Source organism: Diplotaxodon limnothrissa, linkage group LG11, assembly GCF_057381915.1.
Source record: "Diplotaxodon limnothrissa isolate DT_005_m linkage group LG11, D_limnothrissa_male_GT1.1, whole genome shotgun sequence".
Classification (NCBI taxonomy): domain Eukaryota; kingdom Metazoa; phylum Chordata; class Actinopteri; order Cichliformes; family Cichlidae; genus Diplotaxodon; species Diplotaxodon limnothrissa.
This window is the reverse complement of record NC_140606.1, coordinates 29322248-29349907: the sequence shown is the minus strand read 5'-3', so window position 1 is coordinate 29349907 and position 27660 is coordinate 29322248. Positions and strand designations below refer to the sequence as shown.

Here is a 27660-nt window from a genome sequence, read left to right as displayed (position 1 = left end):
CAAGCTAGCAGAACATTTCCTGTAATTTTACAGATTTATTTCTTACAGTTTAAGCCCAAAGAGTCATGCTGACACATTTCTTTCATTTCCTACAGCAGCCGTTCTTTATCGTGTAGAAAAACTGGGAACTGCTGATGAAATTTCATGTAATGTTCGTATATTATAACTGACAGAAAGGGCAGTTTTACTGGTCCAGCCCACTTGATGTAAATGAGTTTGACATCCCTGACATAAACATAACCTCACAGCAAGTCTTCACCTTAGACTTGAATGATTTACATAACGGGACATGCTTCTTCTTTGTAAGTACCCTTGATGTGCCCACATCAAGGGTACAACTTACACACGCTCAGACACCTCCTCCTCCTCCTTCTCTCTCTCTCTCTCTCTCTGTCTCCACAAACACAGAGACAGAAACATTTTTGATGATGATTTGCTATTTAGGCTGTCAGCTCTATTCCCTCCTCCCCCTCAGTCTGCAAGTCTGGGAGTCCCCTGAAAGTGGACAGACACACTGGCATAAACACAAGCAAACACATATGAGCACACACACACACACACACACACACACACACACACACACACACACACACACACACACACACACACACATTAACAACATGTGTACAGCACCAGGGGAAATCCCCTGTAGCTGGGGACTGTGTGCTGTGGCCCTTCGCATTGGAGCATCCGCTGAGGGAAGAGTGTGTGGGGGGTTGGCCTAAATGTCAAAGGTAAAAGGTGCTGAAGAATAGAAGTGGAAACATGCAATAGACCCACTCACGCTGGCTGATCTCACAGTAGAGGAGGGGGAACCCCAGTCTTTCTTCCAAACGCAACACAGACAAAAAATATCACATCTAATGTTTCCTTCCACAGGATTGATGCTGTTTCACGCACGGTAAAAAGCGGTGTGGAAGACGCGCAAGTGTGAACAATCTAGCATTTCTAACTTGTATTTATTTATTTGTAGCACATGTTCATTTTAGTTTAAATGTCTGGCTGGCAAAAAAAAAAGAAAAGAAAAAAAGAAAGGGCCATGACACATTTTTGAAATGTCATACATTTTCACTTTCACGGTGTATTTTAAAAAACAGTATGACCACATATCAGGGCTGAGGCCAGCAGCTTGGAAATGACTAAGCTGTGAAGTCCAAACGCCCGAACAAAACCCCAACCAGCTTAGAAATGTTAAGTAGCCACAAAAAGTTGATATCTGTGTTAATTTAACTGGTCAGTTTCGCTGTTATGTCATCGTTTATCTTTAACAAAGAACATCAAATATATTGTTTTAAATCTAATAACAATATTCAGATAAATAAGGCTTTTTGGAGGGCAGGGTGAAACTAGTGGCTACTGCATCCTAAATTTTTTAATGTAAGAAATTGAGTGTGCAAATCTTTTAATTTTTTTTTAGATGAAGAACAGATGGTAAACAGTCATTTTCCTGAAGCAATAAAATGTGACAGATGGGGGAAATAAACACTACCGTCAGCGGGAGTATTATTTTAGAAACATGTCACTGATTCGCTATCAGAACAGGGATCACGGGGTAGTGATGAGGAACATTATGTTCTGCGGCTGCTGATTGTGGTCGGAAACTATTCGCGGACGTACTGGGAGCTGTTTATAAACAACACCTCTGTCCGAAGAGGCAGCGAGTTGTTGTCTGAACGTTTAAGTTTTTCTTCACAATATGGAGGCTCGCAGTAGTCATTAGCGAGTGTAAATGACTTTGTCGAGTTGTCTTTTTACTGGTAAGTGTCGATGTGCGCCCTGTGAGTTTATGTTTTCAGCAGCGGGCTGATAGCTCCCTGTATCCGGGTGAAGTTACTGAATTAGCTAGTAACTCCGTCTGGGAAGTTTTCTGCCGTTCACAAAGCTCTTGACGTCCTCAGCAGTTAGCTAGTGACACTAATGGATTAATTTAGCGTTACCTGCTGGGCCAGTCTGCTGTCATTAGCCAAACTGAGTGATTTCACTTTCTGTTCAGGGACAGTTCGTGCGACGTGGCCTCGAAATGTGGACTGAAGGGAACAGTAGAAGGCGTCATCAAACACTTTACGTCACTCCGAAGTTAATTGCCATTAACGCTGGAACAAACGAAACAACAAGTAAAATAACCTGGTGTTTTTGTTCTTGTTCTTGTTTTTGTTTGTTTGTTTTGGTATGAATTGCTAATAAGAGTTATATTGCTGTGCAAAAGTTTTGAGCCACTTGTATGTGGGCCTCTGGGGAGAAAATCCAGGACTGACTGTTCCATTGTGCTTTTTCTATTCAGGTATGCTTTTGGAGAATCTGACATTGTATTTGGGATTAATGTCATTGCTGAAAAATTAATTACCTGTGGCTTTTTTTTAGGTTTTTTCTTTTTTTTTTTTTTAAAGATATCCCAAGCCCCAAACCATGACAGAGCCTCCAGTGTGTTTTACAGATGAATGTAGACACTCATGATTGTCTCCCTTGAAATTTGTATTCATGAGTCCATTACACCTGTTGCAAATATACATACATGCATGCATACATGCATGCATACATACATACATGCATGCATACATACATGCATACATACATGCATGCATGCATGTTTTATTTTCCCAAATTGGTTTTTGTGTAATTTGCCCTTTTCACCATATTTCTATTCCGTATGAAAGGCTTCTTGACAGCCACCCTTCCACTGAGACCATTTCTAATGAGGCTTCAGTGAACAGTTGGTGACTCAACTAAAGGACCAATTTCATTTATTTCTTTCTCAGGATACACTGCTCACTATGCCGAAATATTCCAAGTTTTTACCTAATGGCTGTTGGGAATCACCATGTTGGTGCGAACACACTATTTTATGCCTGTCAAACTGTGTGAACATTGGATTTTTTATTTTTTCTCATGGATTCGACTAGGGCTGTGCGATATGACCAAAATCTCATATCCGGATATAAGAATTCTATCGTCCCGATAACGATATGTAACATTTTCTGTAAATTCTGTGAATCTCGTGCAGCTTGACTTGCGGGAAGTGTTAACAGCTGCGCGTCATGTAGCTGGAGTCGAGTGTTTTAACAGATGCATGAAACGATACATTTTTTAGCCATAAGTTGTAACAGCCGCCGTTTTCTTTGTGAGTATTTATTACACGGCGTGCTGCGGGGAAAAGGCTGTTCTAACGTTTGAGTCTAAGGTTTATTTTTTAGCACCTGGCGGCTCTTTTTTTTTACTTCTCATCCGTAAATAATCTGCTCTTTCACGTGATTCAGTTTATTTTGAAAATTCTCAACAGGATCTTGAGCTTTATTGTGAAAGGTTTGTGTGGAACATAAACAAGCGGACACGCGATGGTGTTACCGTCGTTGTTGCTAACCATAAAGCATAAAAACAGGTGCTTGTCCGTCTGTAGTGTGGTTATATTAAATATAAGAGAAAGAGAGAACTTTAAGAAATTAATATAGCCACTACAGTGACCATCAAAACGATGAAAAAAAAAATATTGCCGTAAACAGTTTATTTTGTGACACCACGAAATAAACAATAGCATAAAATGAAACGATAGACGTTTCGTCATCCGATATATATCGTTATATCGAACAGCCCTAGATTCGACTAAAACGAGAACAAATTGTGTATTTTTGGGACAGGCTGCCAGTAAAAATGTTTAACCAATTTTAAAATGTTTAATTTAAAATTGGTTATTTGCTAAGTTGTCTGTTTTCTGAAGGCATGCCATTGGTTCGTCACTTGATTTAGTGCCTTTGATATGCTTGAATTATACATATATCAGTTTTATTATAAACATCTACAGTACAGTGTGAATACAAAGCTGCAAGCTAGTTATCCTCACCAAAGCCCAAATACATGTCTTCAAATGATAGTTTAAACATTAATATACACGAAAAACTGGAGTTTTATCTAGTAACTGTCACTGTTTTTTGTTTGCTTTGTTTCTATCATTTATTTATTTTTTGCCATTTTTTTTTTATGACAGTATTTACTGTACTTAAAAACATTTTGACTGTGTAAACACTTCTGTTATGCAGTCCTGTGGAAAACTGAGTACACCATTTGATCCAGTAGCTTGTAGATCCAAGATTCCACCACAGAATTTCAATCAGGTTGAGGTTAACTTTGAGCTGTTGCCTCAGCTTGATTGTTGTCATTCTTAGCTGTTCTGTTGTGGATTTGCTGCTGTGCTTGGGGTCATTGTCTTGCTGCATGAACCAATTTGGGCCAGGCTTTATCTGTCAGACAGATGGCCTCACATTTGAATCTAGAATACTTTGATACACAGAGGGGAATGGCTTGTACATGTCTGTTTTCATAAACAAATGCAAAACGTTAATGACTTAAGCTTAACTATTTGGTGTACAACAGTTTGGCCTGTTTTTTTGTTTTGTTTTGTTTTTTAAAAAAAGGATAGTTAAATATGATTTTCTGTCACACCCCAGTGTAAGTAATGGTCTGATCATGGCCACACTTGTGCAAACTGTCTGGTTATGCCGCCGGACGCTGGCCTTTTGAGGTGGCAGTTTTTTCAGACTTACATGTGCTGCTGAGTTTATTAATTTTGTATATTAAAATACTCTGCTGGTATTTACAGTATCTGTGGGCGCAGCGAGATAAAGCTGAGCAGGTGTCTTGTCAAAGTTACGCAGTAGTGTTGGCTGTGGGCAGTCAGCGGGACACATGGCAGAGGAAGGCAACAAGCTGACACTGAGGCGCCTGGAGGCACCGATCCACAAGTTCATTAAAGTGGCTCTGCCCACAGACCTGGAGAGACTGCAGAAACACCATAACAACATACTGAAGGTGACGGCTCAAATCTGGCTGCACACAGGATCACAACCTCACTTTCAAACTCTTACTTCCAGCCTTCAGATAAATAACTCCTAGTTTCTTTCACAGTACCAGCATACCCAGCAATGGGATCGCCTTCATCAGGAGCATATTAATGCCAGCAGAACTGTTCAGGTATGAAGTGATAACCTGTGAAGTAAATAGAAAAGCAGAGGCGTGTTTGTGTGTATGTGTTTGTTTAGTGAATGTGACAATTGTTTAGAGGATGACATGACTCATCGCCTATTGAAATTCCTGAACAAGCATGACTCTGCGTATTATATTTTTTTTGTCTCCAAAATGTGCACCCCATGACCTCTTTAAATATCGGATCTTGATGTTTCTGATCTGTGCCTGTCATGTTGTTCCAGTTTGAAGATCGAAGTAAAGACAGAGTAAAAGGGCAGCAACCAGTGTCTTTATCCAGTGTTTAAACAGGCAGCATTTGTTGTGACGTCTGAATGAAGGAGAAATGTGTCAGTCATCGTTATCAAGCCTGTTTGAAATGATCTGTGACTCAAACAGATGCCTTTTGAAGCGTGCCAGTATATTAAAACGAATACTGATTTGTGTGAAATAAGTCACTGAGCAACAGAAAAACAGCAGCTTCGCAGAGACAAGTACTCAACATAAGGTCCAGCTACTTTCAGGCACACCTTTTGCTCTTCCTCAGCAGATAGGGTTGATGGAGTATTGTTATAACTCTGCTGGGCGGGCTGGCAGGCAGGCAGGCAACACAGACACCCAAGTTTATGAATGTGATAACTCGAGAGCGAAGCAATGTAGGACTTTTAAATTGATACCGTAGGTATCGATAAATCCCAGATGACTTTGAATCTCGGTGACCTTGATCTGAAGGTTGAAGGTGAGAGGTCAAGTTTTCTGAAAGTCTTGTGAATGCAATACCTTGAGAACGAGGGGACGTGGGGTTTTGGAATTCATACCTTCAGTGTACTAGGAGGCTGAGGGGTACCACTGGCCACTGCCAGTATTTTTTATTTATTTATTGTTTTACAGTTGTGATGGAGGTGATTTGACAGTGAAGTATCCAACAGCAGAAACCACTTTTGAGACTGAAGTCTCCCTCTCTATGTCACCAGCTACGCTGCATGATGTTGATGACAAGAAAATTGCCTCCTGTTGAGCAAATCAATAGCAACGAAATCTGTTCAGCTGGAATTAACAGCATGTGTACATATACACAAACACGTACTTTTGGAAACAGCGTTATCTATATAAATTTACTAAATCAGGACAAGAAAAGAGCTGCTGCTAAACCTAGAATCCATCTTTCTTGTGTTGTGTCCGCATGTGTGTGAACTTGTTCACATAGTGAGTGTGAAATGCCTCAGGGGATGTTGTTGCCTAGAAGCCACCATGTCTCTGAAGGTGAACTAACTCCATACAGGCACACATCTATCCTCTCACCATTACCCGGCGAACCCTCAGGGGTCCACACAGAGTGCTTTCCCATGTCTTCATGGTGTAAATCCAGAGTAGGAGTTTGTCTGCCCTGCTTTAGATGTTTGTCTGTGTGCTTAATGTTCAAACATAGGAACATAGGTTGGTTTATGTCATTCAGAGTTCCTATTTTGATCATTGGCACTGCATGCTTATGTTGATTTATTTTATCTGTTTGGAAAAAAGCCTGTTTTCCCACCCATCACCATAACATACTCTCTAGCTAGCCTAGCACCAAGCTAACTCCCAAGAGAAGATTGCAGACAGACCTCAGTAGCCCCACTTTTGCCACACGAGCTACTGCAAACACTTTAACACAGGAGAGCAGAGTCTGTACTGTGTGTTTGAACTACATACAGTCACAGTTAATTTGCAGGCTAAAAGGCACATGACCTTTAGTGTGTTGTTTTTTTTTTTGCTTCTGTGAACAAGGATATGCATATTCATGTCATGTAATTAGCAGAATGTGTTATTGGCACATCTCTGACAACAAAACAAAAGACAAAAACCTGTGAACCCAGGTCATGCTGCTGCTTGGAGGGATGATCGCTGCGATGTTCCTCAGCCTCATATCTAAAGCTTGCACCACTCTTCTTTTATATTCTGGTAGGAAAAAAAACAAAAACAATATGGGTGCAACAATGTATTGAAATACATGAAAGCGTACATAGAAATACAGAATCTGAGGCATATCAGAGTTTGTACAGTTCTAACAAGCTTGAACGTTAATACTTTGTATGACAACCTTTATTCTTCAACATAGCCTGAACTCTCTTAGCCAGATTTCTTCTCATTCAAAGCTCTTCTTTGGGTGTTGTCTGCCTTTTCTTCCATTCTCTGTCAAGGTGATCCCACACTGCTCCAATAAGGTTGAGGTGCGGGTTCTGGGGAGGCCAGTCCGTGACTGATAGTGATGTGATGTTTGCTTTTCTATCCAATTAAATTAACAGACAACTTAGTTAATTTATGTGTAAACACAACACTAGTTAATCTCTTGAGTTTGGGGCCTTGCTATGCTTGAATTACTCGGTGGTCAGTGCTAAGTGGTTTAAGAAACAAACATTTAATTCAGTTTTATTTATATAGCGCCAAATCACAACTACAGTTGCCTCAAGGTGCTTTTTATTGCAAGGTAGACCCTACAATAATACATAAAGTGAAAAACCCAACAATCATATGACATTCCTATGAGCAAGCACTTTGGTAACAGTGGGAAGGAAAAACTCCCTTTTAACAGGAAGAAACCTCCAGCAGAACCAGGCTCAGGGAGGGGCGGCCATCTGCCGCAACTGGTTGGGATGAGGGAGGAAGACGGGATAAAGGACATGCTGTGGAAGAGAGACAGAGATTAATAACAAATATGATTCAATGCAGAGAGGTCTATTAACACACTGAGTGGTAATCAGTGATAATCGACAGGTACAAGAACACGACTGAAACGGAGTAAAATCAGTCCAAAGACAACCTTTGAATGACCTTCACAAAGTCTGGTGAACTATTGTTCAAGATGACTTTAAAAAATAACAGGACAGTCTGATTGCTTGGAAGTAAAATATGAAGGCTCAAAACCTTTGCATAATACTCTAGTTCACATCATTTTGGCAATACAACACACTGAATATGTGTGTGTTGTATTGCCAAAGAAGTTCATTTAGCCAATTGCTAAATGAACAAGAACTTGTGTTTTCTCTTGAATTCAACTGATGTTATGTGTAAAGTAAAAATCATTTTGTTTCCTATTGTGTGAACGGTTATGTTATATGTTTTTGGGCAGAATTGGTTTCAGTGATGGAATATATGATTGTTTTAGCTGTGAGTTGAATATAGTGAACTGTAAGGCACCTGCTCAAAGCACCAAAGGGAAAAAAAAAAGTTTAAAAATCTCATCAGAAGCATGTTTCTTCACAGAAATCATTGAATTCAATTCACTTTTAATTATATAATGTCAACTCACAACAACGGTTGCTTCAAGGTGCTTTATATTGTAAGGTAAAGACCCTACCATAATACAGAGAACTAACATATGACCCCTTATGAGCAGGTGCTGTGGCGACAGAGGGATGGCTCAGGCAGGGGCGGCCAGCTGTTGCCACTGGTTCGGGATAAGGGGAGGGGGACAGGACAAAGTAACCATAGTGGTGTGTGAACGCATAATGAGTGAAAAATGTGCGTCAACAAGAAACATTCATCGTGGGAAGCCCCCATCAATGTAATTAAGAGAGGATTCAGAGTCACATGATCCAGCCCTAACTATATGCTGTATCATCTTAAAAGTAGAGAGTTTGTCTGTCTCCCAAATCCAAACTGGAAGCTGGTTTCACAGAAAGGGGGCCTGAAAACTGAAGGCTCTGCCCCCCCTCTTTTAAATATTCTGGGAACCACAAGTAAACCTGCAGTCAGAGCAAAGTGCTCTTTTTGGGTGATATAAATCATGACCTGGTTGCTCAGAAAACTTAACATTGTGACCAAGAACCATTTTAATTGTTACTGAACTACACCCTGCAGACGTATCACAGTGCATCTACTGATGATGACGTGCTTGTGCTCTTGACAGGGTGACAGGATTTAATGTAAACGTTAAGGACTCCCCATCGGCTGAGCTATAATGTCAGGTAGCTGTGAGCGTCCTTTAGCTGGCGGATGTAGACAGCAGAAAGAAAGTAGTGTGTTTTATTTATTTATTTTTATTTTAAAATGTCACCCGATCATGTTTTGTGCTTTGAACACAGAGTGAATGCCATCTAGTTCCATTAAATGAGGGAAGAAAGAAATTTCACAACTCTCATCCAAACAGTCTTTACAACTGGAGTGTCTGCATGCCAGAGGGAAAATGTATGTTTGATATTGAGATGATTTGAGATGTTACTATTTCCAGATTGGAGATTTTGGATTTGTTATGCCACGTCTGCCTCGTCACATTTTTCTATTTTTTTTTTTTTTTTTTTTTTTTTTTTTTTCTTGCATGTTTTTGTTTTGGCAGTGACGGCTGTATTTAACCACAGGTTTGCTTGTCCTTCTGGCCGTCCAAGTGTCCCTTCTCCCTCACATTCATACCACTCACTGTCATTCAAACTGAAAAATGTTCTCTTCTTCTGCGCCTCTGCAGCAGCTGAGAGCCAACATGAGAGAGATGGAGAAGCTGTGCACTCGGGTCCGTGCTGAAGACGCCGACGCTCTGGAAGCACTCATCAAGCCGGTCAGAGACAGGGCGTCAGCCGCCGCACAGGACTTCCTCCGTTTGCACTCTAACCCCGAGCCTCAGCCCGCTCCAGCGTCACCACCTGCCACTCATTCATCCAGCTGTGCATCCAGTAGCTGCCACACTGATGACAATACGAGCGACGTACCAGGATTTGGCAGGCAAAGCCAGGTCCAGCTCCCAGAAATCCCTCCTGATCAGAGAGCAGCTGAGTCCTGGGATAACCTGGAAGAGGTATGCACGTCTGGAACAAGCTTTAGTCTGCCAGTCATAGTCAGATATGTTCTAATTGTTAGGTAAGCTGTATGTATGTATGTATGAATGAAGGAAGTCCTTGGGAATATTCACAAATGTCGTGCTTTAAGCCTGTGTGTTGATTATAAATAAAAAAATCATTTGTCTGTTATGGTGGGGTGTTTTTATCCTACAAGTTTTGACTTATTTCTTTGCTGTGATCTCATAGCAAACAAAGAAGTCGATTTATTGTTTCAGGCATGCAATTTCAATCTCTCTTTTTTTTTTTCTTCTTCTTCTTTTTTAGGCCTAATAGGATAATAGCAAACCAACAAAACTATGCCTTACATTTGTTGCTGTATCCACAGTCGCTGCTACTGACTGGGTGGTGTTCTGTGGTCCTTTTTAGTGTGCTGATAGAGAAGCGAGGGTGAGGGGTTTCTCGTATGCATGAACTCTCACCTGGAAAAAGACTTTAAAAGCAACACAGCAGGCGTTTTTTTTCACAGGCGACATGTCATAGTTATCAGCATGGTACGAGAACCCTGAAACTCACACAGCTAAATTTAAATTCATGATTTATTTCACATGTATGCCATGATATCTGTTCCTGCAGACACATTTAGATCTATAGCACATCCTAATTAGTCAGTCTCGTTAATGCAGTTATGAATCCCATTCACTGACAGTCTGGACACTTTGTAGCTGTAGATTTGTACGATAAGCACCTCAAACAAATCAATACAGCATTTTAATTTATTTATTTTTCTCCCCCTTTCAGGATCTGAAGGAGCTGAGCGGTTTGGTGACAGAGTTTTCTATCCTCGTCCATGTGAGTACAAACGCTCAGCTCTGCATTTCTTTGTCTACATGTGTGCACAGCCACCCCTGTGAACAAAAACAATGTGATAGAGGTCTGAGCACCTCCAGGAGGTGGGTGGTGTGTATTTGACCTGTGTGTGTCTGTGTGCGCGTGCTCGCTTGCGTTGCTTGGTAAGGCCCCACTGAGACAAGCTTACACAGAGCAGCTCCGGAGTAGTGCTGGGGCCCCAGAGGCCCTTCAGCGGAGGAGAGATTCAGAAGTAGATGAGTGAGAGTGAAGCAGGGAGAAAGGGGGGGGGCAGGTTTTCACAGGGGGAGGAGAGAGGAGGGGAAACAAGGGATACATCGGAGCAGGTGGAGAACAGACGGCTCAGATTATCAGTCTTATCCTTAGGGATGGAGGGAGGCTGAGTGAAGGAGAGATTAACAGTGAAGAGGAGGGCGGGTAAAGATGTAGCTAGGCTGAAAAAACACAAAGAGGCACGGGGAGGGGGTGTGGCAGAAAGAGCATAGACATGTTGTGGTGTCTCAAGGGTGAAAGGAGCCGTTAGGGGAGTAATATTCCAGCACTCAGCCACAGTGGAAATACTGAGTGAGTGTGAGTGTGTGGTTGTGTCTGTACATGCGTCATGTTTGTGTCTGTTCCGATGTTGGGGCGCCTTCAGGCTTATCTGTATGTTTCTGTGTCTGTACTGAGGCAGAAACACGGCATGAAATTAATTCCCATTACAGTATTATAATAATAGAGCTGTCTGATTGTTTTGGAATTACTGGTGTTAAATGTTATAAACTAACAGCTACGAGGATCTTTTAAACATTCACCAAAACTCATGAACACAGTCAGAACATGGTTAACGTCAAATAACTATTCTAGTCAAGATTCTTTCTTTTGTGAGTGCTGTTATTATATCTGGTTATATTAGGATATTTTTCTTTTAAAATAAAAGTGAACAGTGGGTCATGATCACTTTTAATGGGAGAGTTACATTAACAGTTTTGGGCTTTGGCACTTTTGGTGGAGCTAAAAAAGGAGCTAAAGCTTTTTTTCCCACTTTTTTCTGACATTTTACTGGTTAAATTATTAGTAAAAGCCAAATCTGCAAATTTTTGATTAATCAGAGTAATTATAATAATTGGTTGTTGCCGCTCATTTTATCCCAATTCTCTGTGCCACTGCAGCTTTTAAGCTGGAAAGAAGAATGGTGCAGAAAATGAAAATGTGAAAAATCTAACACACGATCTCTAAGTCTAGGGTTACAGGTTTAAAATCTCCGAAAACCATCACAAAATAACAGGAAGCTTTCACGCGGGTATTCATAAGAGAAGCGGATTTTTAGTTCGCGAGAATGAAAGAAAGAGAAAGAAAGAAAGAAACCGTTTTGAGGAAGAAAAATGCTCCGGTTGTTATTTGGTCACTGTGTCCATCCAACCCTCACATGGAGAGAGACAGCTGCCACTCTGAATATTTCATGAGATCTACACAATGCCACACACGCGCACACACCATATGACCCCCACCCTCACTGAAATCTCCCTTGAATATACCTGCAGCCTCCAAACACACCCCTCTGTTGTTAACTTGTCCTGCGGAGCAGAATTTGGATGGGTAAAAAAATATCTGCACAACAATTGTGCTTACACGTGTGTCTGTGTGCGCGTGTTTGTAAGTGAATCTGCTTGCTAGCATATGAGTGTGTGTTAATACGTGTTGTGTGTGTCTAACCCCTGCGCATCAGTCCCAGCAGGAGAAGATTGACAGCATAGAGGACAACGTCAACACAGCCGCTGCCAACGTGGAGGAGGGGACCAAGAGCCTGGGGAAGGTGTGTATTAATGTGTGTGTGCTGATAATCTGATGTGTGTGCATGTGTTTGGGAGATGGGGAGATCGATGGCACTTTGCCTCCCAGCCATTCCACAGCGTTTGTCCCTATTGATCTGTTCGAATACGGAGGAAAGCTGCAATTAAGGAAATAGAGAGAGGAGAGGGATGGAGAGAGGCGGGATAAGAGGGGCGACAAGAGACAAGAAGAGAAGTTTGTTTGTATGTTTGCACGTGTGTGTGTGTGTGTGTGTAGCACTGAGAAGAGGTTTAAATGATTGTTTAATAGTTTTCCAGGAGCAGCACTGCCTTTAGCTTAGCACGCCCTTACACTGCTCTGCGCTGAGTGTAAGTCAGCAGACGACTCAGTGCCCTTCACACGTATCACACACTTGAAATGTCGAAAGGTTTGTGTGTAATACCCAGAATGAATCACCTGTTTTTGTCAAATGGCACACACATGCACACGCACGCGCACGATGAAAATGAACAATCGTGCTTTTCGGTACAGATTTTCCTGACTTTACATTTAGTTTGAGAAATCTAAGAAGCCGTCCATGTTTGTCTTTGTTTGAGCTCACTGTGGAGTAATTGGACTGTAATTACAAACACTCAGAGATGGTGATGACACACAGTCACACCTGTAAATGCTTACATAACTAAAAAAACAGCCCTCTGTCATCTGCTTTCCTCTTTTGCTTCCTTTAGGACTATCTGCTTGCTTTTGAGTTTTCTGCCAGCACCAAAATACAGTCAGGGTAAATTTCTTTTTTTGAGATCATGACGTAGAAAAAAAATGTATTATATCAGCCTCTCTAGCACAGCTAACACTACTCAGTAATCTGCAGAGTAGTTGAGTTTAAATAAAGGGTCAGAACAATATTGACAGGCATCTTGTTTTCATAATTTTATCATTTTTCAGTTAGCTAATGAGTCTGTGTATGAAATGTTTTAAAAATGTATGAAAATTGTCATTAAATTACCCAGACCAGGCTGATTGTACTGTTTTAGCAGTACAATCAGGGATATTCGATTAGCAGCAAAAGCATCTTTTGGAAGAAATCAGGCAAAATTTATTATTTTATTAAGATTTTCTACCTTAAAGTGGACTTTAAATTGTGAATCAACCAAGTAAAAAGCAAACAAAAACATCTCTGTAAATTATTTGAGCTCTACATCAGGGTCTGTGCATACAGACTGATTAAACAAAAACCCTGTGCTGTTAACAGTCAGGACACACTGACCTTTAAACTTTTTTTCAATAAAGCATTCTTTTTAAGCAGTTTCTTTAAAATTAAATTGACCCAAATAAACTAAACGAAAGCTGACCTCTCTGTAAGGTCACGGGTAGATGGAGTGGGCCGCACATTAGAGGAGGTTGTGGAGAGATAAGGCGGGTGCGAAGGACGTCAGATGTTTTAACGCATTTGAAAGCTTGTAATCTGTCATCAGGTCAAACGGCATTACACACAGACACAGACTCATAGTCACACACGACACCCACGCTTCCTCCACCCTCCACACCTGCACCCAGAGTCCTTTTAACTCAGCTCAGATGAAATTAACATTCCCTCAACTGCCACAGGGGTGGGGACAAGCGATGCCAGCTTTTGAACTAGATTAATTTAATGGTGAAGTGTTAATCAAGTGAGTGTGTGTGTGTGTGTGTGTGTGTGTGTGTGTGTGTGTGTGTGGTCAGGGAATCAGTCATTAATTGCCATCAGCAAAGAGCACCTTCCACTCTGATGATAACAGCTGTAATAACACACACAGCCCACATCTCTCTGATTGTTTTTTTCCTAAATGGAGATAATGAAAACGCTTTGATGCAGCCGTGGAAGTGACGGTTTACATTTACATACGCAAGGCTGTTTGTGTATTTATTTTCTAATATCTCCCTTCTTCTGTGAGTTGATGTGTGATCATGAAAGACGCATCCAAACTCTATCGCTGTCTTGAAGCCACAAAGTACTAATGCCACCAAAGAAAGGTGTGTGTGTGTGTGTGTGTGTGTGTGTCTGCAGCGGTGTTAAATTAAACTAGAACATATCTCTTTTTCCTGTCTCTCCAGGCAGTTGGCTACAAGTTGGCGGTGTTGCCGGTTGCCGGGGCGCTGCTGGGCGGTGTATTAGGAGGCCCACTTGGCCTGCTGGCTGGCTTTAAAGCTGCAGGGGTAGCTGCCGCCCTGGGAGGCGGCGCCCTGGGGTTTGCTGGTGGCAACCTGGTCCAGAAACACCGCCGAGCCAAAGTGGATCTACAGATGAAACAGCTGACGGCGACGCCATCACCGCCACCATCAACACCACCAACAGATGAACCAGAGGCGAGGAAGGACAAATGACCCATCAGCCCCTGGTGTTCCACTGACCTATCACTGACGGTCCTGTATTGACTGACCAATGAACACCTCTGGTGTTGTTGAGCTTCAGAGAGACTGAATTTCGGGTGCTCGCCTTAAACATCGCTGTTACCAAGCACTGTGTAAAACAATTATGTAATGACGGCCTTAATTAAGAGTCACCTGCTGATGTTCCAGGGTGAATGGTGTTTCTGTGGGGATGTTTGTTTTATACACCACTGATTTTATGTTCTGAACACAGCACCAGTTTATACTTCAGGGTTTTTTGTTTTTTTGTGCTTTTTGACTATTGAGCACAACTCTCTACTAAAAACAATGTTCAGCACTCAAATCAAATTACTTTAAGACGGTTTTATCAGACCCTACCAATAATGTGAGCAGTTAATCCATGTTGCTTAGGCTCATTTCCAGGGTGTTCAGGTTTACCGATGGCTATGCCTCAGTTGTTTGATGCAGATAGTAATGTGAACAGCTTTGTGTAAATTTAAGTGATACTTGGTTTTTATAAATTATATTGATGCACAAAGTGCTACTGTCCATACCTTATCCTGCTGCTGCCAAATAAAACATTTCTTTTTAACACTGGCTCTTCATTGGATAAACAGAATGAACCGCAGAAATGACAAAGCTGTAGACAACATCCTGTAAAATGGTTTTTAATTTACTTTTTTTTTTTAACTCTTCTTCTCCTCTGAGATGACAGGTTAAGAAATGGCATCACACTCCCCCCTGTTGGTCTGTATGTGGGCTGATATGTCATTATGCAGGTATCTGTTGGCCTCTGTGGGAAGGGCAGGATGCGCAGTACAAACTTAGCAATGGGTCCCCGTATTCAAGAGCTCCAACTGTGGATTCTCAAGGATCTAGTACCAAAAACTTGTAGACGTATAAAGACAGAAAAGCAATTTTAAGAGAACTCAATTTTAAGTGGCAGACTAAATTTCCACCGTTCATCATGTGGGTTTTCCCCTCATGTTTTGGCCTTTTTACTTTAGCATTGGGAAAGTCTCTTCTCCCCCAGCACGATGACACATTTATCAGATGACAGCAAAAAAAACAAAAAACAACAACAATCATGTTAAAGTACAGTATTTCAAAAAAGCTGCTTCTTTACTTTTGACTCCCAGGAACAGAACTCCAAGGTGTCACTGCCACAACAACCCCAATGAAAAGTACCCAGCCTGCCCTTTGACCTTTAGATTTCACCATATGTCTGTGGATTTAAAAGATTTCTAACAAAAGGATCCTGGCTAGAAATGTTCTGACTGCAGGATGTTTCTCAGCATCTTCAGATGCTTTAGAGGGTGGAGTGGACAGATCTGCCAAGCATTCGTATCCTTCATGACTTCGTTCTGAGTCAGCAGCAGTTCCAGCTTCTTGCGGATTGCTGCCTCAGGTCTGGACACTACAGCTTCCCACACTTTGTCTTTTGTAATTTGATCAACCAAAAAAGAAAATGTCACGTTCCTGTTAATTTGCCTGTGTGTTGCTTTTTCTTCTTCCTCTAAAAGAAATAACATAGCTGAAGGGTTTTCTGTAAAGTATTTCTCTTTGCGGCATGCATTTGACCTTCTGTAAGATCACACGGCTGCTGCAGAGAGGGCCTCCATGCAGCATGATGCTGCCACCACCAGGCTTCATGAAGAGGGATGATGGTGCATTTCTGGTGCAGATTTGTGCTACGTTTATACAAAACATTAAATCTGGTATGACATCCTTTTGATTGGTGGTGGAGGGAGGGAAAGAAAAACCTAACTACATCCACTGCGGCACAATACGGTAAGAAAAAATATAATGTAAGAAGACCCCAGGGATATTTTATAAGCACAGTAAGGGACATCATAATCAATGACCATGGTACCACTCGTACCAGGGAGAGAAGGGGTGCATCTCAATAGGCTGGAGTAGCTCAGTCTCTTTATCTTCAAGCCATGATTTAAAGTTATGCTACCCCTACCAAATATTCTTCTATTTCTTCTTTGTGTTTGTGTGTGTGTGTAGAAGATATGGAGATAAAGCTACTTCAAACAGGCATACAGTTATAACTTGTGCTATACAAATGAGTTACACTTGAGTTGGTCATATTGAGATGCAGCCATGAGGTCAGTGAGACTAAACGAGTATCTCCTGTCAGACAGGCTGAACTGGACTACCCACAGATAAGAACCGCACAACCGGAGTGAGTGAGGGATCTGTTCTGTTTTTCCTTTTAGTTTTTTCCCCTCAAAAAAAACAAAAAAAACAAAACACAAAATAAAATAAAAAATGCAGGGTGATGTAAAGGAATAAAATAAAGGAAAAAAACAACAACACTGCATTTAATTTAGACCAACATTGAGAGTCCAATGTAGCTCAAACATATTTACAACCTCCAAAGAATAAAAGTAAAAACACTTCTATTGATGTCCCAATGCCCCACACACACATTGTCCCTCTTTAGCCCACCCACGTTTTTGATTCAAAATAAAAATTGTGAAAGTGTTATGAAAATATAGGTTAGCCCAACATGGTTGTGTCATGGACTCCACTCTCCTCCTCCCGTTCTTCTTTCTCCTCGTCGTCTCTTTTTTTTTTTTTTTCTTCAGTAAGGGTGTTGGGTGTTGCTGTTCTGTCCCACTAGCCTGTCCCAACCCTAACCCCCTCCCTGACCCCGGGGCGTGGCATTGAGTCAGAGGAAGGCCGTTAAGGTCACAGCTCGTCACGGTCTCGGCTGAGGATGGTGTAGCGTGTCTCGCTGGGTGCCAGCTTCTGGAACGAGCTCTCTGGAGGACTGCTGGCTGCTTCTCCGCCCGTCTCCTCCTGAGAGAAGAAATCGGATTTGAAACAAATGGTCAAATTTTGCCTGAACTCCCCCGAAAAAAAGCGACTCTACTGCCTCCGGTGACTAACCTGTCCAGGCGTGCTGTCCGTGGGGTCGGGCCCGTGGTGGAACTCTCGGTGAAGCTTACCAGAGTGAAGGTCCAAAACAAACTGTTTCAGTTTGCCAGGGACACTAAAAACACAGAAACACATGTTGGACATCAACCATCTTTTATCCAATTTGAGGTTTGTACAGTTGTTCCTAAAAAAACAAACAAAAATAATCCCTAATACAGCTGAAACAAACCCCACTTATTTAGGAGGCTTGTTACCATAACCTTCAAGGGTTACTCCTAAAGGACTTTCAGGGGGTAAAGAGCTAAAGAGTAAAAGGAAAAATTTAATACGGTGGATCATTTATGCATTCCAACACACAATGTCCGACAATGGAAAAAGAACTGCTTCAACTACAGCGATGATCAGAATTAGACGTTAATATGAGACGCAGCAGCAGCAGAGGACACCAGTCCCTGCGGACATGTCATCAAGCAGCATTAATCCATATCTACGCCGCCCTGTAAAGTCTCCCTATTAACGACAGGTCATGAGCTGCTGTCATGTCACACAGGCAGCGCTGGTCCCGAGTCACCAGTAACCCAGTGTGCACACGCACATATATGTATGTGTGTGTTTTTTATATATATATATATATATATATATATATATATATATATATATATATATATATATATATATATATATATATATATATATATATATATATATATATATATATATATATATATATATAAATAAATGTACACTGTGCTAATGCAATTACAAGCCATGTGCCACATGTAGTGGTGATGTGATGTAATTAGGCTGTGGAGGGCTAGTCAGTCCTCGGGGCTTCTGTCTATCTGATCAGACTCTGATTGGGGACGGAGTGGGGGTGCATAATGGTGGGGGCACAATAAATAAGATTAAATTAGATTAGACTGGATTAGTTTAGCACTTATTGCACGTGCCAAATCATGTCACATTAGCTCCAGTGTCCTGGCCCATTCATAAAGGACAGATTTGAGGAGGTGTGACATTTCTCTGGTGTCGAGCGGACAGAGGATTATGGTGTGTGTGTGTGTGTGTGTGTGTAACAAAATTTGTCTTATGAAGAGAAGGTCTCATTATGAAATTAACATTATAACAATACAGGTAAATTTTATATAATTTAGCTGATCAGTATCCAACAGTAATTCCTCAAAACATCCAAAAGAATGCTGGTTATGAAACTGATTGAACACGAGAATGATTCAATTGTAAATTACAAAGTAAAGTCCAGTCGTGGACAGGTTTCATTTGTAGCTGGCCATTTGCTTTTTCTTTCTTTTTTTATTATTGTATGAAACAATAATGAGCCTATATTCCTGTTTGTTAAATCTTGGATATACTTGAACAAAGATGAGGTGATATCGCAAACCAAATTAATTTATTAAAATTAAGACAGTTTTCTTATTTATCAACTTAAAACAAGATTGCCTCATATGGGAAGAGTAACGTCGTACTTACTTGAGGTCTTTGAAGTCGGGGAAGACATACATGTGTCTGAATGAGTCTATGGCGATAACGGGACAGTCAGCTGGCGTTTTTTGGATATGGAGCAGAGGATGGCGGAACTTATCGCAGTCCGCATGAAGGAAGTTTATTGACCCTGAGGGAGGAAAAACCAATAATACCACTTATTGTGAAATATCTAGGAGGGAAGGAATTTACTGACTTGTTGCAATGAATGCACCCTGTTGCAGTACCACGCTCAAATTCAGCAAGCTCTTTAGAAAGAGCCTTTCTTTCACAAATGGCTTTATAAACCCGAGGCAATGGAACTGGCCCGATTCTTGTCAATACAGTATAAAAAGAAAAATGACTTCCCTGACAGATACAAAGTGCACACACTCACCTTTCTCACCGATGAGCTGGCGAGCCACTTCATGCTGGAACTTCTCTAAGCTCTCTGTGTCTTCTTTAAGATGGAACAAGATGAGGAAAGGGATTCCTTCTTCAGTCAGCTCCTGGAAAACACACAGTCAAAAACAGATGGAGTCAGAACCTTTTAAGGCCTCAGCAGTTCCACACAGACTCCACAACAACCCTCCTGTTTTTTGAATGTAAATATATACTTACATCTAGAAGATAAAAACTAAGCAAAAGCAGGTAACAAACCTCTCCATTTTCAAAGGTGATCTCCCTAACCAGAGGCACACACTTGTCCTGGGCCCAGGCGTAGGTCAGGTCAAAGTTGGTGAGGGAGCCGAGGTAAACCATGTCAGGAATGCCCTCGCCCATAGGTTTGTAGACCACATTGTCTCCACTGAAGCGCTCGGACCTAGACACCTCACTAGGACAGTCAATTTAAGGATATAAACATGAAAGGAAGAATAACGCTGAAACCGTGGACCATCGGTGGATCTAGTTGGTGTCTGTGTCTCACCCGAAAGCGGCCAAGAATGTGCAGTCATCTCGAAGGATGTTGGCAACTTTCTGAAATGTTCGATAGTTGTCAGAGTCCTTGTTTTCAAAGAAACCAACGATGTTTCTCTTGCTCCTCTGTTAACCCCCCCACACACAAAAAAAAGTGTGTATAATTAAATGATATTCATTTTTAAAAGGGGAAACTTGCACATTAACAGAAACTTCCACCTACATCCACAGAATTAATCTCCTCCACTGAGGGCAGCTCTTTCACTGGGTCGACCTGCTGCTGGCGGATGAAGTCAGCGATGGCCGTCACTGACCTCTGACCCCTGTACTCCCTCTTCATCATCATCCCATTGCGGAACAGCTTCAGTGTTGGATACTTGGTGATGCGGTAGCGCTGAGCTATGTCCGCTGCGCTCAGGCAGAGGGGGAGAGGAAGTTAAGCAAAGAAAGAAATCAATTGATGAAGAGTGAGAAGAAGAGTAAAAACACATGGGGATGGGTGGATGGGGAGCGGCGCGGCGACGGAGACAGCAGTTAAACCTCAGTCTGAAAACAGTGCCTTCAGTCAGCTCTGAGCTCTGATCTCCCACATGAAAGCAGCCCCCCCACCAAGAGTAAATATTCTCTCTGCACACAGTGTGTGTGTGTGTGTGTGTGTGTGTGTGTGGGGGGGGCAGGTGTCAATCTCCCAGCAGGCGGTCTCTAAGCCTTCGGTCTTCACAGGAAGCAGCAGTTTTGTCATTAGCCTTCAAACAGTTTGCAGGTCATCAATAATTCCCTTTAATTTGCTTTATCTCAAAAGGCTGAGGCCGGTGGTTTATGTGGCTGTGCTTTGGTGTGTCGGGCATCTATGTGTACATATGTGCATCAAGTATAGTAAAAGTATAAGAGCGCGCGTGTGAGTGTGTGCGCGCCTTTTTGTTTCCTGTATACAGAATGATGCCGTTAAGAGTTTGAGGTATTAGATCACCAAAAACACGAACCAGTTGGCTCCATTTTCATAATACAGGTACAAACAAATCATCAGCAAATGTCAGTGTCAGAAAGGAAAATTATAAGTATTACTCACAATGCTGGTCACAGTCGACGCGAGAAAACACCACCTGCTTTGTATCAGGGAACTCCTCCCTCACTATGTTAGATGCCTCCTCAAAAATTGGATGGAGCATTTGACTGAATCTACACCTGTGGGATGATCAGGAAAGTGTTTTCTTTATTCCCACTTTAACTGTAGGAATTTCCTACATTACAACAGAAAGCAGTGCATAAAAACCCTTTACAAATGAATAAGGAAAATGTGGAACTTTAGCAAAACACTGGCATTATAATGAGGTGGTCCAATGACACAGAGAGAAACAACACACTTACCAGTCTGCGTAAAAATTCACTAATGCCACCCCAGCATTATCTGCAAGGAAACAAACAGGGAAGAAATGTAAGCCTCTATGTATTACTTGCTCTAATGAAAGTATGTGCAGCTAGTAAAATTAATTAAGAAACCAAATTAAATGTGAACCCCGTCATTTGTCTGTGACTGATGGAAGAAAACAAAACAAAACAAGAAAGCAGTTAGAGAACAATTTAGCCACAGGAAAATGAAATGCTGCTTAATGAAAAGTGGATGAGCCGAGGAATATCAAACAACGGCCATAACAGTGGCGAGCTGCTTATTTCCAGGTCATCTGAGTATTGTAGCAAACACATCTAGAGATTTTGGGAAAGACGTGACTGTGCGACACTACAAAACGTGTTGACAGTAAGATGACACAAAAAACAAAACACAGATTTAAGATGCAAAACCAACAATCAAGATCTTCCTTTGCTACCAATTTAATAAATAAAGAAATATACTTATTTACTTTATTGTCGACACTTAAATGACTAGAGACTGTTTGAACTTGTGTAGATTTGAGGATGTTATCATCGTTCTCTAAAATATTTTTCCCTTTTATATAATGTTTGCTTTAGGACAAATGTGAAGAATAAAGCGTGACGTCTTACTTAGGACGTCGTCAATGTTGTTCGAGTCCAGGCTGACGATTTCTGCCTGTCCGGGAGTAGAGAGGCCCATCACCTACAGACACACATGGAATGGACGGATTAGCAGTTACAACTTAAAACACACATGCCGAGTAAGACCGCTACATCTCCATCTGTGTTATGACTGGGGAAGGACATAGATCAGATTTTATTGATGTGATAGCTCAGTTTGCTTACTGATCAATTATCTGCATGAAAAATAAGCAGAAAAAAGGCTATGAAGTGACTCATGTGTGCAAGAGATCTGCAACCACATCAATAATAAAAAAAATTAATTTATTTTATTGCTCCTATTCTGCCATTGTTTTACTAAGTGTTTTATCCTATTGTGAAGTGTCCTTGGGTGACTTGAAAGGCGCTCATAAATAAAATTTATTATTATTATTATTATTAATATTAATAATAATACAGCTTACGATAAAATGTGATTTAAAACAAAAAAAATAAAATAAAATAAAAACCACAATGATAATTTTGGAGCTGTTTTCTGTGATCTGGAAGCGCAACTGGAATTGATTTTCAATTCTCATCCTTAATAAGGATGAGTTGAACACTCCTTCCTTAAAACGTAGCACACCACAGTGCTGCTTCACACAATTTTACACCTGAAATCGCCGACAACCAACAGGTTAAATTTAGGGCCACACACAGAAAACCTGGGTCGTTTTGGAGAGCGGTTGAGCCAAGCCAATCAGCTAAAATGTACTTTTGGCTCATGGCTGCCAAAGCAAATATGCATGGCACCATGTTGTTAAGTTCCCAGATGACTAAGTGACAGTGTTTTTTTTATGACCCTGTAGTTGGAGAATTCACAGTAAGGTGTAACGTGTCCATTTGAAAATGAAGGGATGGTTGTGGATTTCAGAACTAAGACTAGAACCATCTCTCCTGTGGCGATAAATGATCAAGACTAATCAGCTTAAATATCTTCTTATAATAAAACACGAAAACAATACAGAGGGGAAGATCAGAGTCAGAATCAGTTTTATTGGCCAATTATGTGTAGACACACAAGGAACTGAGTGCTGGTTACTTCTCTGCTCTCAATGTACGTAACACAATTGCAATAAAATTGCAGGTATGACCTTGAATGACTTTCCTATGATTGCTGAAGAAGAACCAGCCAGTCCTTGATGACCATCCTCCGTCTATGATGTTCAAGGTGCTACCATCTGGCTCCAGATGCGATATGCCAACATGTGGGACAAAAATTAAAAACTCATCTCTCCCAGGTCTCTCTCTCGCCTAGTGTTGGATTTTTAAATCTTTGTGGCATTTTTATGTTGTGTTTATAGTTTATTAATAACTGTGTGTTTGGTGATTTCTGCTGACTGTACAACAAATTGTCTCCAGGTGGAAGTAAAGATAAAAGTAGAGCTTCATGACAGTGGATCCTTTACCAAAAACTTTCCCAGTGTGCCCCAAGAAAACTGAGCGTGAGTGTCATCTTTCCACTGTTTCTTGTTCCTGGGACTGCCCAGAATTCTTCCCTGCAATTCCTGGTACTGAGCTAAATATACAGTGCACACTCCTACTGTTGCCCTGCTTTGTTTGCAGAGCTCTCAAGATTTTTCCACATATGAAATCTGGAAAATGTCGGGTGAATTACGTGAGGATATCATCTGGAGTTGCCCATTCTCACAGGTAGCACATAATATGTACTTCATGTAATTCTCGTCCTTTTTACAGGAAATTTCTCTCCACTCAGTTTATGCTTGTGAGCTGCCCGGAGTAAAGCGCAGAAGACACATTACGACCACTCGTTAGCTGTGAATTACCTGGATTATCATTCTTGGCACAAATCAGCGCAACCAGACATCGCAGAGAGCATGCACTGGGGAGATCACATGTGTCGCTGTTGTGTAATGTCTAGGAAAATGGGAGGTATCAAGTGCAAGCTTCAAAGTGGCCTTGGATTTCTGAGTAAAATATTTATTTTCCCAGGATTTTTTGTTAATTCACTAAGGTTTATATGGAACACAGTATACAGGAAAAGCACTATTTTTCTTTTTTGTCCACACTGTCCAAAATGCACTATAATGGTGGAATGTAGACGTAATAAAGATCTTTGAACATTGAACCATTACACTGAGATGGGTTTTTATTGTGTTTATTTATTTTATACGAGTCGCTTCCGAGATTAAGCCTCAAAACACTCAGCCTTTTTAGGTTTTTTTTATTTATTTATTTATTTTATTTTTATGGTTCAAAGGTGTGAAAATAAGTGTCATAACTTTCTTTCTTTGCCTTGAGCCCTCAAAATATTAGCCAATTCTTAATGTTTTATTCATCACTCAAAGGTGTTCATTGCAAACAATTATTTTGTACGTTTTTGTACAAACATCCTTTTGTCGTCAAATATTTGACAACGCTTAGAAGAAAACACGGGTTGGAACTACAACATGTGCATAACCGGATTACAGCGACATTCCAGGTCTCACATTCTGCAGGGTGCAGAACAGGTGAGACCAGGTTTCTGAGATACAAGTACAATCGAGGTTTCCTATTCACACCCTGCGGGTTTCTAGATTACTTTGTGATAAATGTCAAAGCATTTAAAATGTACAGGAGCACTGACACATGGGAAATTTTACTTTTACTTTGTGGAAAATGGCGAGAGGAACTACAAACACACAGATGCAAATATAAAAGGAAACTGTAGCTAGAATAAACTGTTACTAAATGAGCCTATTTTTAATCATGCAAATGTTACGACAGAAGACAAAACTTTCCTCTTTTACCAATTATTTCATCAAGGCTGTCAGATATTACTCGTGGATCTCCATGCCAGAGCCACTGTAGTCAAAACGTAACATTACAACACACCATCTAGTTATCTGTTGTTATCTTTGCTGACTTAAGATCCTCTTTAAACAGGATACGTGAAGGTCGGCCAGTTCTGAGGAAGTCGACAAACTTGTAAAGAGTGACACAGCTCAAGTGGCCTTAACGTTTGCTCGCACACAAGCCGTCACTGCCTTTTACTTTAAATAAATAATGATTAAAGAAACAAAACAAAACAAACAAAAAAAGACTATCCTACAAAATTAGGGCTGCAAACAACCAATTTCTTCTGTCATTAAATCACATGTTCATCAGGCCTAAATGAAAAAAAAAAATGCTAACACAATATAGTTTTAATTTGATAATTTTAAGTAAGGAAACAATTTCTCACATTTGAGAAGTTGTGACGTGCAATTTTTCAGTGTTTAACCTATTTTTGTTAATCGGCCCTTATTTATCACAGCAATTCCGCACACAGAGGCAGGCAGATCAGGTGAGGTACCATCCCTTCACGGACACCATCCATCTTGCTTCATATGTGTTAATTAAATTGATTTTAAACTACTTTAAACAACATGTAAATGTGGCACTGGTCTCACTTTTTGGGGGGGGATCGGCCTTGGATGTTTCAGCCATGTCTCAAATAATATTAAGCTAAATACACCTCATGGACAAAAGTGCTGGGCCATACCTCTTAATCAGTCCCATTGCCACAGGTTTATAAAGCTCAGGTGCCTAGTCATGCACGCTTCCTTTAAACATTTGATAAGAGTGGGTTGTTCTAAAGAGATCACTGAAATTTCTTCCCTCCTGGAAATTCCAGATCACTTGTAAATGGTATTATTTCAAAGTGAAAGTGCTTATGAACCAAAGAAACTCAGCTACAACATTGTGCCAAGCTCCAGAGCAATGTCACAGAGTGTGCAAAAGTCACCAGTGTTTTGCTGAATCACTAACTGCAGAGCTCCAGACATCTTCTGGCATCATCATCAGCACAGAAACTAAGCACCATGAGCTTCATGGTACAGGTTTCCATAGCCAAACAGCTCCTGTAGGCTTAATATGATGTAGCCCAGTATTTTTTATATATAAGTGACACAAGTGTTAATGATGTTGACATTTCCTCAACAGGGTCAATAAACTTTCTTCACATGGACTAAAGTAAGTTCCGCCATCCTCTGCTCAGTATCCAGAAAACTCCAGCTGACTGTCCCGTCATGGCCATAGACTCATTCAGGCACATTTATGTCTTCCCTGACTTCAAAGACCTCACGCTTTCATTTAAGCTGACCTTGCTTTAAACTGATAAATGTCAAAACTGTGTCTTCATGTCAGTAATTTACTTTGTGACATCATTATGTCATCATCTTTGTTGAAATATATTCCAGATTTTAAAAAATAATAATAAAAAAAAATACAGGTTCGTTTTTGACTTTCTTGTGTATGTGACTAGTTTTCCATTACCTATGGCCCACCTCCCTTCCGCCTCCCAAAAGGAATCACTCACTATTAACACCAGTTTCCTTATATTTTATGGAGTTCTACTTAATTATGTTAATTTACCCAATATTTAGCTATATGTCTGGATCATAAAACTCGGCACCTCATCCGTTTGGTCTCCATCTATCTATTGCTTATATGTAACTAAGCTTTCATGCTACCCAGCTGTTTTCCTTTTTAATTCAAATTGTAATGTTTTTATTTATTTGAAATTAGCACAATGAATCCTTTTGTTGACCGATTAAACTACAGCAGCACCAAAGTATCAGCTCACATCATCAAAAACGGTAACGACTTCCTCAAAGAAGGCACCGCACCAGATTGATATTCGATATCACGGTGGTCTGAAGCTCGCACACAAGTTTTAAGTTTTCACTTCAGGGCACACTGCTCTCTGGCTAGTTCCGGGTTGTCAGCCAATGAGAATGAGCCACAACAGAGGAATTCACCAACCGGCGAGCTTCATTCAGAGACACATACAGAAACACGAATAGTCCCACATTAACTTCAGCATCAATACAGGAGCTAATATTAAAGAAGGTCAAACGCAGCAAACCTTCATAAATCTCTTAAATTAACAATGCTAGCAACTAGAAGTTATCTAACTGCTGTCAATGTGTGGTAGCGCCTAATGCTAGCTTGATGCACTCCTACACCTTAACAAAGTTACCTGCACTCAAACTCTAGCTTTTAACGATTATAGCTACTGCAACTCAAACACATACTGTAAATTACAGCTAGTTCTAACAGTGATGTTCAACACTACCGGCTACACTGCAGCCGGATAACTTGACTAGTTTTGAGGGTTGCAGGAGGAAACACAGCCAGAAGGCCTCCTCTGTGAACCTGCTAAACATCTGCAACACTAACAGCGTACATACTGGTCAACTCAGTCACTTCATAAGCCACGTCCCATGCCAGTAGAGGCTCGTCGCTTAGCTAGCAGCTAACTAACCAGCGGCAATTACTTAGCTAAGCTTAGCTATGGAAGCTACCAACAGCCTGCGGTTACCGTGCACAGTCCACGGCTTTCATTTGAATACATACCAGCAGTACAGCCGTGACAAAGCGGACATCCACAGAGGGAGGTAGTGCTAACAGTTTCATTGTATGGTGCATTTATTGGAGGTGGTGGTGTTAAGTCTTCCCAGTATGTCTCGACGCCGCTCTTCTCACTGCAGCAGGAAGCCGACGGCGAACCAATCTCACGGTGACCACGGAAGCGTGAGCGACACTTCCTGGTAGTTGCTAGGCTTTGTGGATACTGTAGTTTTTCTGGTACCTTCAAGCGGCTCACTTGAATGAAGAGAAAACTCAAATTATGGCGAGTTGTTGTTTT

At 41.0% G+C, this 27660-nt stretch overlaps 3 protein-coding genes across 3 annotated transcripts in view; 2 read left to right on the top strand and 1 right to left on the bottom strand.

Moving 5' to 3' along the window:
• The first annotated feature begins 1616 nt into the window (after positions 1–1616).
• stx17 (syntaxin 17) lies at positions 1617–15276 on the top strand. The gene is made up of 8 exons (XM_085365682.1): positions 1617–1757; positions 1994–2114; positions 4592–4800; positions 4897–4962; positions 9395–9721; positions 10503–10553; positions 12280–12366; positions 14436–15276. Exons 3-8 carry the CDS (start codon positions 4678–4680, stop codon positions 14703–14705), a joined length of 924 nt encoding a protein of 307 aa, XP_085221808.1. The 5' UTR covers positions 1617–1757; positions 1994–2114; positions 4592–4677; the 3' UTR covers positions 14706–15276.
• Positions 15277–16146: 870 nt separating this feature from the next.
• erp44 (endoplasmic reticulum protein 44) lies at positions 16147–27506 on the bottom strand. Its single transcript, XM_085365681.1, has 11 exons — positions 27369–27506; positions 21999–22071; positions 21366–21405; positions 21067–21182; positions 20221–20405; positions 20008–20123; positions 19740–19914; positions 19477–19588; positions 19089–19230; positions 17613–17715; positions 16147–17522 (listed from the first exon to the last, which is right to left on the bottom strand). Exons 1-11 carry the CDS (start codon positions 27438–27440, stop codon positions 17412–17414), a joined length of 1245 nt encoding a protein of 414 aa, XP_085221807.1. The 5' UTR covers positions 27441–27506; the 3' UTR covers positions 16147–17411.
• The window catches only part of invs (inversin), a 39648-nt gene continuing 39461 nt past the window's right edge, over positions 27474–27660 (top strand). Inside the window, exon 1 of the mRNA XM_085364923.1 lies at positions 27474–27545. Coding sequence (XP_085221049.1) covers positions 27474–27545 — 72 coding nt within the window. The remainder of the gene's footprint in view (positions 27546–27660) is intronic.

Excerpts from the sequence above, each read along its gene's own strand:
- erp44 (XM_085365681.1), bottom strand. The coding sequence starts at position 27,440 with ATGCACCATACAATGAAACTGTTAGCACTACCTCCCTCTGTGGATGTC. Across the intron at positions 22,072-27,368 it reads TTGTCACGGCTGTACTGCTG|GTGATGGGCCTCTCTACTCC; the intron begins GTATGTATTCAA and ends GTGTGTCTGTAG. Across the intron at positions 17,716-19,088 it reads CCCGACTTCAAAGACCTCAA|TGTCCCTGGCAAACTGAAAC; the intron begins GTAAGTACGACG and ends CTGTGTTTTTAG.
- stx17 (XM_085365682.1), top strand. The coding sequence starts at position 4,678 with ATGGCAGAGGAAGGCAACAAGCTGACACTGAGGCGCCTGGAGGCACCG. Across the intron at positions 4,963-9,394 it reads ATGCCAGCAGAACTGTTCAG|CAGCTGAGAGCCAACATGAG; the intron begins GTATGAAGTGAT and ends GCGCCTCTGCAG. Across the intron at positions 9,722-10,502 it reads CCTGGGATAACCTGGAAGAG|GATCTGAAGGAGCTGAGCGG; the intron begins GTATGCACGTCT and ends TCCCCCTTTCAG.